At 44.4% G+C, this 12,668-nt stretch overlaps 1 protein-coding gene across 1 annotated transcript in view; it reads left to right on the top strand.

Moving 5' to 3' along the window:
* Positions 1–12,668, top strand: part of PTPN14 (protein tyrosine phosphatase, non-receptor type 14) — a 190,038-nt gene that overhangs the window by 165,941 nt on the left and 11,429 nt on the right. Inside the window, exons 15-18 of the mRNA XM_010853060.1 lie at positions 1–242; positions 4,946–5,089; positions 6,789–7,007; positions 11,089–11,217. The exon at positions 1–242 is cut by the window's left edge and continues 19 nt beyond it. Of these exons, the coding sequence (XP_010851362.1) occupies positions 1–242; positions 4,946–5,089; positions 6,789–7,007; positions 11,089–11,217 (734 nt within the window). The remainder of the gene's footprint in view (positions 243–4,945; positions 5,090–6,788; positions 7,008–11,088; positions 11,218–12,668) is intronic.

Genomic DNA, 12,668 nt, shown 5'->3' with positions numbered 1-12,668 from the left:
AGGCGTGCCTGCCTCCTGCCGTGGCCCGGGCCAGGCTGCTGCGGCACGGGCCCGCCAAGGCCATCAGCGTCTCCCGGGCCGACCAGCTGGCCGTCAACGGGGCCTCTCTCGGGCCATCCATCTCGGAGCCTGACCTGACAAGCGTGAAGGAGCGGGTCAAGAAAGAGCCTGTCAAGGAGAGACCTGTGTCCGAAATGTTTTCCCTGGAGGACAGCATTATAGAAAGAGAGATGATGATTCGGGTAAGTGGCCACCTCTCCCGGGGGGCACCTTGGGAGGGATGGTTAGAGGGGCTGGTCCCCCCCTGACCCCTACCCCAGAGCACCCTCTCTGCTCCTTTTTGGTGATTCAGGCGCACCTCCCTCCTCTGGGCACAGAAGAAAGCATGAGGCTTATCAGGGAATATGGGAGGATTTAAACATGTGATAGAATTTAAAAGTCACTTGCATTTTAAACAGGTGGGGTTTCATTTCACAAAACTTTGTTCTTTGCTCCTTCTGTTCTCGTTCATGGCTTCTCATAGGCCTGCTTGGGGCAGAGTGCTGTGACAAAGTTAGGATCGTACAGGTATGTGGTATTGAGATCAGTGTCTAAGCCAGCATTTTGGTGTATGTATTCAGGGTCAGATTTCCCATTGCCTGAGCTGCCAGGAGCTCACCTTCCTCCATCTCCTGGCATTTTGCTTTTCTCTGGGGAAAGCAGTTTCTCCCCAGTTAGATTTTAAAGAGCAGCCTCCCTTCGAAGCACAGCCTTCTGTGCAGATCTGGATGTCAGGACTGCTCATCAGTGTTGGTCCTGGTGTGTCCAGTTTCATTTTCAGATCCTCTTTCAATAGATGGTCAGCACAAATCTATGAAAAATTACGGTAAACTCAGAAGCGAACAGTTGAGCTTGAATTCACCATTGAGCTTACTCTATCAAGCACTCACACAGGCATCTTCATACACTCACGCACACGCGCGTAACATTTGACAATGCCTAATATTAGACATAAGTCACTCTTCTTCAGTTTGTTTCCTCTGGAAGGTTAGTTATGTTGCCGGAGCAAAAGTATGCAGTAACAGTTGCACACCCAGAGCACCAAAGTGAGTTACATCTTACTAATGAGAGATTGCTGGATTGTCGTTGCTACTTTACCAAATGTCTTATAATACCAGTGCTATTTGTCCTGGAGATGTTCACTCCCTTAAAAAAAAAATCCTCTCATTATAACTACTCAAACCCAGATTGACTTCTCCTCTGCATGTACCACATCTGGGTCATAAGGTAGCCAGCGCTTATTTTAGGAACTCCAGCGCAGTTGTAACTTACATTTTTCTTGGAGGGAATTCATCAAACTTTCTTCATGTATAAGTCTTCCCAATTCTGCAGTGGGAATCAACTTGGAAAGAATAGTAAAGAGCCAAAGTTTTAAGAAAGCCAAGTCCCTAGGTTTAGGAATCTAATCCATAGCAATGTTCCGGCTTTAGACAAACCTCAAGAACATTCTCAGCCTCACAGTTTTAGCCATCCATGGAGTGAGTGTTGCTAGGAATTTGGTACAGGCATAACTTTTTCCACTTTCGCAAACCTGGAGGGAAATTGTGAAAGATGTGCTTGTGCCTGTGGCAAATAAAACTGTTTGGCTGGGGGACGGAATGAAGTGTGGGGGTGGGTGCCTTGGGGAGAACTCTCCACGTTTGGGAAAAGTAATCATTGGTAGAAAGGGAGTTTCAGCACTTCTGGGCCTCAGGCCCCTTTCACACAACTCAGCGTCAAGAACTCGTCAGTCCAAGCATGTGGCGTTGCTGTTTCCCTTGCTGACTGGCTGTTTATTGCCACCTACGTGGTTGCCTAGCCTCACTTTGGTCATATTTATCCTCTTGTTACCTGTATCAAACAGAAGCCTGTAGCTGATACTTACGGCACTGATTCCTCATATAGAGCTTCATGCCTTATCACAGAGCAAACAGAGGCCTTTCTCACTTTATCCACGTGTCCTCCCATCCCATCCATTGGGTAATAGTGAACAGCCAATTTTGCCTCTTAACTAGTTCAGTAACATCATTACCCTGGCCCTATGTCATTTTCCCTTATTTTTTAAAAAGTCTACCTTTTTTAAAAAATTGTTTTTTTGTTCTTTGGCCATGACGCAGAGCATGTGGGATCTTAGCTCTTGACCAGGGATTGAACCCTTGCCCCTCATATTTTAAGCACAAAGTCTTAGCTACTGGACTGCTAGGGAAATCCTTTCCCTGATTTTTCCCCAAATCCTACATACTCATGAGCTCAAGGGCAGCCACCCTTGGTGTCCCGACCTCAGAGGAGGACTCGGAGGGTCTTCAGTGAGCCAGGCAAGATGGCGACCTGGCCCCTGACACTGGAGCTTGGGGTGGGTCTCCATTGTCCTTCTGAAGAAACTCACCCCAGTGACCTCCCCACATCTCGGATGCCTTACTCTGGTGCCCATCATGGGTAGCTTTTGCCTGGCTTGTTAGGCCTAGCTAAGAGAAGGCTGTCAAGGCTTTCCTAGGATGAGAAAATGTCACTAAATAGGAACTGGAAGCAGACAGCTATGGTGAGAATTTGCCCTGCAGGCAACCCTCTCCCCCTTTCTGGAGCTGCTTGTCTCCTTGATGGATAGTTCAGGCCTGTGGTGTGGATAGCGCCTTCTGCATGGCTCCTGCTGCTGCTTTGAAGACACTTCACTGTCTGTGGTTCCCTAACCCCCAGTCAGGTACTGGGGAAAAAGGGAGGCCAACGCAGATCTTTGAATTCATTATTTCTGATCTCTGGTAACAAGCTCATAGGATAAATGAGGAGGAGCTAAGAGAAATAGTTTATCATTGGGGTTTCAGTGTTCCCTGGGTAGTAATCCTTTCCCAGGAAGGACAAGTAAGTTACTTTTTGCTTTGGGTCCAGTTGGGGTCACCTCATGGTGCAGGTGAGAGGGAAGCAGAAGGACTGTCAGAAGGATCTGAGGACCGTTTACCCAAAAAAAAAATCATTGCTCTCTCAAAATTTTGCAGAGGAGTGAAACATTCTCAACTAAAAGAGATAACAGCAGGCAGGGAGGAAATTCTCCCTTACAAAAACAAACTAGTAAGTAAGTAAACCGACAAAACTCCCCAAATTTAAATCCTGAATTTTCAGTCTGCCCAGGGTTGAGAAACCAGGATCATTCTTAAGAATAGAATATGTTTTGGCCCTTTCTCACTTTCTCACAGTTAATCCTCCTCTGAGATGCTCCTTCGGCTTATCTGATGGGTTAGCCCTGTCACGGGACCAAGCATCTTATTGACAGCATCACTCACAAAGGCCAGGGCTCCATTCTTTTTTTTTTTTAAATTGAAGTATAGTTGTTTTGCAGCGTGTTCCCTGGTGGCTCAGGTGGTAAAGAATCTGCCTGCAATGCAGGAGACCTGGGTTCGATCCCTGGGGCAGGAATATCCCCTGGAGAAGGCAATGGCTACCCAATCCAGTATTCTTGCCTGGAGAATTCAATGAACAGAGGAGTCTGGCAGGCTACAGTCCATGGGATCAGAAAGTTGGACACAACTGAATCAACACACACAATAGGTGCTCTATCCTCTACCAATACCATAGCTCCATCAAGACACTTTAGGAAGTAAATTGCTAAATGACAGACTAAGAAAAAAACCTGAAGATTTGAAAAAAAATAAAAAATAAACGGAGTAAGATCACTCCTTCATCTCTGGCAACCAAACGAACCTGCAAACTGTGGATCAAAATTGTAAACTCTGTAAAACTCATCTGTTTCTGTGCTTTATAGTGTCCCTCTGTCCTTTTGTCTTCTAAGACAAAATTATCGGGTGGAAAATGCTCCTGTTGCCTGAAGTGAGCAACTGGAGATTGGTTCACGCCCCAGTCAGCTTAGAGGAAGTGGGACAGCACAGCTGTAGATGAAGTAACAGGGGCCCAACAGTTTCAGAGCGTCTGTGCAGGTGAGGCCAGAGAAGGGTCACAAAGTCATAAACGAGGGCCACGTGCGGTCTGCGTGGTCCCAAATCATGTTCTCCCGTGGTTTAGTCACCAGGAGCCATGGCGTCCATTCCTGTGGGTCTTCTGGATGAAGCATGAAGGATCCTGCTGGGGGGTCATCTCAGGTGGTTCCAGGCTATTGTATTAGTGAGTTTGTTAAACTACATCAGCTCCCTTTCTGGGGATAATATCCCAGGGTCCAGAGAGATTCACTATAGAGTTAATACCTCAGTCTTAGCCCCTCTGAGTGTGAACTTGGAAAGGCAGTTTTTTCTCTACTTGTTTATGTATCCATCCACTTATCAATGGGACAGTTTTTCTACTATATCCTTCTGCTTCTCTATATAGTCATTCTACTGATTTTTGAGAGTTTGATATTGAAAGTGCAAGTAAAAATCTTTAATTTTGCTACTTAAAAAAATAATTGTAATATGTAATGGAGCTGTATATAACCTTGTTCTATATTTTCCAAGTCTCCTATAAATGTGTTATCACACTTACATAATTTAAAAAATAAAAAAAATAATCTAAAAAAAAGAATGCAACAGTTTTTCTAAGCTTTTTACCATTTAATCTGCGTTAAAAGGCCCATCATTGTGATGAGCTCTGATTATTCGTGAATCTCTGTTTCTCTTTGTCCTGTCTTCCTTCAGTGCTCACCTTCCTAAGGTGACTTGTGCATGCTTTTTTGTGAGCCCTATGGCAGGGTGTATTTGTGTAGAGTCTCTGCTCTTGTTTGTGTGTTTCTTTACTCCATTTTTAAAGAAACGCTCAGGAGGCCCAGAGGAACCGGCTTCCTCAGGCTCAGTGGGAATGAAGGGGAAGGCTGTGTTTGAATTTGCCCTGCTAATGGTAATTGTCTGCATTCCTTGGCTGGGGAGTTATAGATTTGGGGAGATTAAAACACATTCCAGCATTCTCCTGGTATTACGAACAATGAGAACATGCCTTTTCTTGCCACAAGAATCTAGAAAAGCAGAAGATGGCAGGCCTGGAGGCGCAGAAGAGGCCACTGATGTTGGCAGCCTTGAACGGACTCTCAGTTGCTCGGGGCTCAGGGCGGGAGGAGAGTCGCGTCGATGCCACCCGAGTTCCCATGGACGAGAGGGTAAGCGCTGGGCTCGTCAAACGTGTGACTCATCCTCTGTGGTCTTAGGATTCCGTCGCTCTCTCCTCGCCCAGACACGCCAGCACGAAGGTGTGTTTGACGAATTCATTCTTCAATTTGAAGATTAGGGCAGCCTGGGTTGTGCTGTATTAGAGTGATCCTTTCCAATAACTCTTGTTTTTTGGTCAGGTGGGTTCAGTGATGACGCCTAGAGACACCAGGCCCTGGCCACCTGTCCATGTGGCCTCAGTCAACCCACATTTCTGGGCCTGTTTCTTTGTTTTGCAGAGTGAAGAGGTTAAGCCCTTGCCCTACTGCTCGACTTCCGTGATTTTTGCGAACAAGTACCCTTTATTAGGGAGTAATTATTTTACCCAAGCATTTACAGAATTCTTTAATATGCTGGCCCCTTGCTAGGACCTTCCCAGATGGCGCTAGTGGTAAAGAATCTGCCTGCCAATGCAGGAGATGCTAGAGATGCAGGTTTGATCCCTGGGTGGGGAAGATCCCCTGGAGTAGGAAGTGGCAACCCACTCCATTATTCTTGCCTGGAAAATTCCATGGACTGAGGATCTTCATGGGCTATAGTCCATGGGACTGCGAAGAGTCAGACGTGACTGAGCAACTGGGCACATGCTTGGCTATAGAGTATGACTGATATATAATTGTTAGGGTAATGCATTGTGGGAACTTTGGTTTTGAAAAGCAAAGAAAGTTGCATGGTAGTGTTTCAGAGGTGAACAAACATGTTCCTTTAGTCCCTGAAATTGCTGTCAGGTTAAAAAACAGGTTGTGTAAATGTAATAGAGTGCCAGTAAGATTAGGGTTTTAGGTTTTGTCAGCGTATATGAAGTATTAGCATGCTCTGAGAGCCAGAAGTATCTTACTTTTTATTTTTTTGGCCGCACCACATGGGATATTCCCTGACCAGGGCTCAAAAACTGTGCCCCCTGCATTTGAAGCATAGAGTCTTAACCACTGGACCACCAGGGAAGTTCCTAAAAGGGTCTTTAGCGGGATCATTTAATCCAGTTAATACCACATTATTGTAATTAGTATTTTAGCCATGGGAAAAATAAAAGAGGGGGTGTCTAATCTGCATGACTAGAGAACTGTGGACTAGGATCACCTTAAAATTTAGCTAAAAACAACTACATAAGTGGAGAAAAGGATTTTTTTTATAACTAAGGTTTAAAAATCTCCTTATCACTAGAACTTGAAAAGCAGGTGGCTCAGTGATAAAGAATCCTCCTGCCGATTCAGGAGATGTGGGTTGAATCCCTGGGTTGGGAAGATCCCCTGAAGGAGGACATGGCAGCCCACTCCAGTATTCTTGCCTGGGAAATCCCATGGGCAGAGGAGTTGGCAGGCTACAGTTCCTGGGGCCGCAAAGAGTCGGACACAACTGAGTGGCGGAGCATGCATACACGTTAATAACAAAATACTAATTTTGAATTTTACCTCTTGCCTAGTCTGGCAGACTGGTACTGTTTAAGGTATGAGTGAGGAGGCATTTGGTTATTGGACAAGAGAAACTTGCAATATGGTGAATGAATGAGACCAAATCATCAAGTTTTGATTATCCATCTTGAAACTACTGATTAACACTCTCGCTGTAAATATTTTGAGAAATCTGGTGGTTTTGTCAGAGTGTTTGGATCAGATTATTCAGAGAGCTGAAGATCACCTTCTGTTGCAGTTCAGAACCCTGAAGAAGAAGCTCGAAGAGGGAATGGTGTTCACAGAATACGAGCAAATTCCAAAGAAAAAGGCAAATGGCATTTTCAGCACAGCGGCTCTGCCAGAAAATGCTGAGCGCAGCCGAATCCGCGAGGTGGTTCCCTATGAGGAGAACCGCGTAGAGCTAATACCAACCAAAGAAAATAACACAGGCTACATTAACGCCTCCCACATCAAGGTAAGAAGGGGGGCTTGTTCGGAAGGCTGGTCAAAGATTGCTGGGTTAACGGTAAAAATGCAGGGAGGAGAAAACAGACGGGCTGCCACTGCGCAGCTTGGCTGGTCCCCAAACCCCGAGGGAGTGTTTTTGAACTCGTAGAGTTTTTCTTAGTCAACTCAAGGCCATGCCTAATGCTGCAGAGAGAAGGAAGCCCAGTGGCCTCAGGGAAAACCTCAGGTCAGCTATTTCTGAAGCTTGATTGTGTCCGAGGATTTAACTGTTTCTGTAAGTGGTAACTTTTCAGGAAACTCACAGGTAAAGCCGAGGATTATCCCTTTCAATTTGTAATTCTCAGGCGATGGAGGCTGTGGAAGTTACAGGCACTGTATTTCTGTCACTGGACTTTTTATGATGTTCAAGAGAAACAGAGAGTTGTCATTTCTCATTTGTGATACTGGTTATGCATTTTATAGCTGAAGTCCCAAATTTGTATGATATTCACAAGAGTGGACTAATTTAACCATCAACCATAATGGTGACATTGATAATGAATTTTACAAGGTTTGCCAACTGTATTCAATGTATTTGAGTCATTATATTTTTGTTAACTAGTTCGAATACTCCAAATCTTCATATCTCAGTATTTCATAGACTTTAAAGTTAGTCAGCTTAGCTTTACTTCAGTTAGAATTTAGAGTTATAGATACATATGTGCATGCAAACAAGTTTTTCCTAAATAGCTTAATTTCACCAGGGCCCCTAGTGACAGAGCATATTTGTTTAGAATGTCACCATTTGCCCTGGCCTCCAAACTAGGGGAATTATTTGTATACTAATGTGAATTGTATCCGTGTAACTCTTACAGCTGTTACAGGATGTTTTTCAACAATACAAGGTTCACATTAGTAGTCTGTTGTGGTCAATAACCTTAGAAACCTATCTCTGGCATTATTTCCTTTCTTCATTGAGTTTTTCAACTGTAGCCAAATCATAGGTAGGTTCCTTTGAGCCTCTAAAACACAGCCAGTTGTTGGCTCGTGTATCAGTTGAAACAGTTTTGATGCGGAATGTGGAAAGTGTACCATTGTTGGTATAGTGTTTGTGTTCACTGAGCATAGATAACCACCTATTTTTCTATTGGAATATAATTGCTTTATAATGTTGTGTTAGTTTCTGCTGCACGACATTGTGAATCAGCCATATGTGTACATATATCCCCTCGCTCTTGAGCCACCCTCCCACCCTCCCATTCTCCACTCCTCTAGGTCATCATAGAGTTTTTTTTTTAACTGTCAGAAAGTCCTGTCCAAAGAAATAGAATGGCATAACTCTCATGGATCATAATTGTGTATTTTAGTCATATTTTTGAGAGTGAGAACTCTCAAAACAATAATAATACAATAAAAAACAATAAATAAACTAAAACAAAACTATAAAAAAAAACAACTGAGCCCCATAGAACTCTGAAGGGAACTGACAGTGGTGAGTTTCCTGGGCTGAATTTAGATAACGAAACAATGACCGAAAAAATGAACTCAAAAATGCGGATCGCACAGCTGCTTCTTGCTAGAGTATCTGTGAAAATCTTCCACAGCTGTGATATACTATCTTCTTTTGGCCAAATGGCCTCTCCCATTTTCCATCTACTCTCTGGAAAAAGCTGTCAGTTTGCATGGGCTGTGCCCGTCGGGTGTTGTTAACAGAAACGTGCCTTCCTCCATATTCTCCGAGGCCCACATTTCATCTTATGGATCTGGGTTAGACATGGGTGCATTTAATAGACCCAGAGAGCTTGTGAGAACTTGTCCTTGTGTTTTTGGAATAGAGTTGTATATCTTGCCAGTGTTTCCTCCCTGGATTCCAAGCAGCCGTTAACACAGAACAGAGATTTATTTGCTCCAGAGGTGAAATCACATCTGTGAAACCCACCTCAGTAGCATTGGCAGTTGGGTTTTTAATGCAGCTTTTAATACCCTCCTGTCAATACTTGGGGATATGCTGAAAGGCCCCAGGCAGCAGCATACTCTGGAAGTATTTATGGCTCCTATATGTTGGGTGCCAGAGAGGATAATGTTTAAAAGCATGATTCCACAGATAAGCCAAATTCCTAGCCAGCCAGCAAATACATGAGTGTCATCTCCCACCAGTACTCAGAAAATGGATTTTGCTTGCCAGCTTTGACCTAAACATGTCTTGTGCAACAAGATAATAACTGACATGGGTTTTGTTTGAATCAAGTTAGTATATAGTTTCATAAAACAAATGAGAGAAAAAGTTGCAAGCAGTGATCACTCCATTACCCCTAAAACTATCTTGAGATCCACACCAGTGTATGTGTAAGGAAGCCCTACTTGGCAATATCAAGGCACAGGAATGAAGAGATACCCAGAAAGAGTCCCTCCAGAGGCCCCTGTTTCCCCCTGCTATCACCTCCCACACTTGGGGCACGCCTTTTTATTGATGAGTCTCCACTGCTGATATTTATCGCTGCAGAATTATCCTCCCAATGTGGACTTTAAAAATATTCACAACCTAAAAGTTGAGAGTGATGCTTTATTTGATGGGGATTTTTCTGAATTTAAAGCCTTGGAGACAGCATCTCAAGTAAACCTGAGAGAGTTGCTCCCCGGAGGCGAGGGGAGGAGCCAGGTTATATAGAAGTTTTGCAATAAAGGGCAGGTAGTCAGAACATCAGAAGATTATTGTTAATTAAAGAAAACCAGATAACCCAAGTTAAGGAATTTAGCACTTTTCTGTGTATGAGAAGGTGCAAGAGTCTGGGCTCACTGAAATCATTCCTTTGATAGGGGCCAGTATGGTCTTTTTACCACCTGAGCTCCCTGGAGGCTCCCCATGGGGAGTGGCTGCAGTCTGATGGCTGCTAGAGGGCAGGTGTTCTTTCCTTCCTGAGTTCCCTCAGGGCTCACCAGCTCACCATCCGTGCTGGTGGTGGCTGTGATATCCTTTGTTTACTGATATGGCAGGAAATACTCCATTTCTCACTAAGGGCACCCTGAGCTGTGTAGGGTAATGATTTTATTATCCAAAATCATCTCAGGATTACAGAATTCAGTTGGATGCTATGATACTGCACAAGGGGGAGGTGGTGATGAAATACCATGTACTGTTGGCTTCTGTGCGTTCAGAACACCTTTACTGTATGCGGTATAGAGCAGTGGGTACCACAGAGGTTTAGGACACACTTTGCCTCAGGGCAGTGGTAGAAGGACATTGTTATTCCAAAGGGCTGTTATTCCATGGTAGACTTTTCCATTATTTAAAAGGATGCCACAAAGTACTGTTTCTCAATACGGTAGTGGGTATAGAACCGATTTAGTAAGGAAGAGCTTGTGGGGTTTTGTTTTGTTTTTTTGCTTGTTTTTTTTAGTGGATAGACTGTAAAAAAGAGAAAAGAATCGCAATTATTAATACATTGCATATTGGAAACATAACTATTATGTCTGTAAAAATTGTTAGATTACACACATATATATTCATATAATATTATACATGTGTATCGGAGAAGGCAATGGCACCCCACTCCAGTACTTTTGCCTGGAAAATCCCATGGATGGAGGACCCTGGTAGGCTGCAGTCCATGGGGTCGCTAAGAGTCGGGCACAACTGAGCGACTTCACTTTCACTTTTCGCTTTCATGCATTGGAGAAGGAAATGGCAACCCACTCCAGTGTTCTTGTGGAGAATCCCAGGGACCGGGGAGCCTGGTGGGCTGCCGTCTATGGGGTCGCACAGAGTTGGACATGACTGAAGTGACTTAGCAGCAGCAGCATACATGTGTATATGTATATGTGTGTGTGTGTGTGTGTGTGTTTAATATGCACTGATTTGTACATAATTACTGTGAGTTGAAGACCAAAACCCATGGGGTATATTTTGATAAGCTTGAATGGCATAATGTTTTCATGTGAAACTGTGTCGCTAGCCAGTCCTGGTCTCAGGACCATTGATAACGGCACTCACACGTTGGACCTAAAACTGTTATCTAAGGTTTTCAGGTGGCTGCAGAAGGACCCATGGTCAGCGTGGAGTTCTGTCCTGGATTTGGGGTTCATTCACCAATGCTTCCCTTGGCTTCCAGGTGGTGGTCGGTGGGGCAGAATGGCACTACATCGCCACTCAGGGGCCCCTGCCACACACGTGCCACGACTTCTGGCAGATGGTGTGGGAGCAGGGAGCGAACGTGATCGCCATGGTCACTGCAGAGGAGGTAAGGGGCATGGGCACCCGCCATCTGTCCCCGGGGGAGGGAGTGGCCGGAGAATGAGCTTTGTGTCGGTGACCCCACTGTCCTGTCCTCCTCCTGGCATCGTTTCTCTGCCAATCCTTTTCTCTCTGACGTGCCTGTCTTTTCTCTCCTTATTTCCATATAGGTTTGTTTTGTTTTCCAAAGATAATTTGTTATGTCCCATTTTGATCCAGCTTTTAACTGTTTTTCTTGAATCACCATGTACTACAATTAAACGAGCAAACAAGCAAACAAAAAACAGCCAGACTTCAGTCCAGCCAGCTCACTTTTGTGGTGCTAAACAAAGCAATGGTCTTTGCATTGGGGTCTGAGAACTTTGGGGGATCTCTGAGTAACTTGGCGTATATTCCCAAACCCTGGGCATGGCAGCTCATAGGCTCTCCTGGTTATCAGCTGAAAAGAGACCAGAAGCTGTAATTTCTGTAGAGGAGGCCTCTATTCTTTGGGGAGAGAGAAAAAAAAATCTTTTTCTTCCTTTGCCAAGTCAAACATAAGTTTTTCCATTGTAACTGAAGAAGTCCATGCGGTGTTGCCAAAACTGGCATATACCCCCAGTCCATCTAGCAATTCACTCAGAGCATGTTGTCTTTGGGGAAAGATGTTTTGTGTTTCTTCTCTTGTCACAGTCAATTTTTTTTTTTTTAACCACTTCCTTTGGTTCCCTCCATTAAATTTTACCTTATGTTTTGAAGTCATTTAAGGGTCAGGCTTCATCTGGGTGTGTTTTGTTTGTTTGTTTGTTTTTAACCGTGTACGATCACATGCTTCCCTGGTGGTTCAGATAGTAAAGAATCCACCTGCAGTGTGGGCGACCTGGGTTTAATCCCTGGGTTGGGAAGATCCCCTGGAGAGGGCATGGCAATCCACTCCAGTGTTCTTACCTGGAGAATCCCATGGACAGAGAAGCCTGGCGGGCTACAGTTCATGGGGTCACAAAGACTCAGACACGACTGAGTGACTAAGCCCATCACAGCATGGTGTCGTATACCCATTTCCTAACAAGTTTTAAAGGATGGGAAACAGAAAGAAGTGAAAAACAAGTCATATTCTTTTTATTGACTCTTCTGAGCAGATGCTTTCCAGAACAGCCCATTAGAAGGTAGTGATGAAAGGACTTTGGGCCCTTTCAGGCCAGCTGTATTTCTCTAGGCTGACCTTTCTGTCCCATCAGGGAGTAAATGCTCCTTAAAGTCTCTAGTTTTATCACCCTATTGAATTACATCCCTAGAAGGGATTCATTCCATTGAAAACAATGTACTTGCCCTCTGTGCTGACCCCAGGGAGGGACAAGGTGGTAAACACAGCAGGTATGATCCTTGTCCCCAGGGAGCTTACGTTGTAGTGGGATTTACCATAAAAAGTGAACCAATAAAGTCAGCTCAGATAGTGGTGAGTGCTGTGAAACCAGTAAT

The sequence above is a fragment of the Bison bison genome, unplaced genomic scaffold (genome assembly GCF_000754665.1).
Source record: "Bison bison bison isolate TAMUID 2011002044 unplaced genomic scaffold, Bison_UMD1.0 scf7180017864322, whole genome shotgun sequence".
NCBI classification, from domain to species: Eukaryota; Metazoa; Chordata; class Mammalia; order Artiodactyla; family Bovidae; genus Bison; species Bison bison.
The sequence above is the reverse complement of the archived record's forward strand: the minus strand, read 5'-3'. Positions and strand labels throughout refer to the sequence as shown.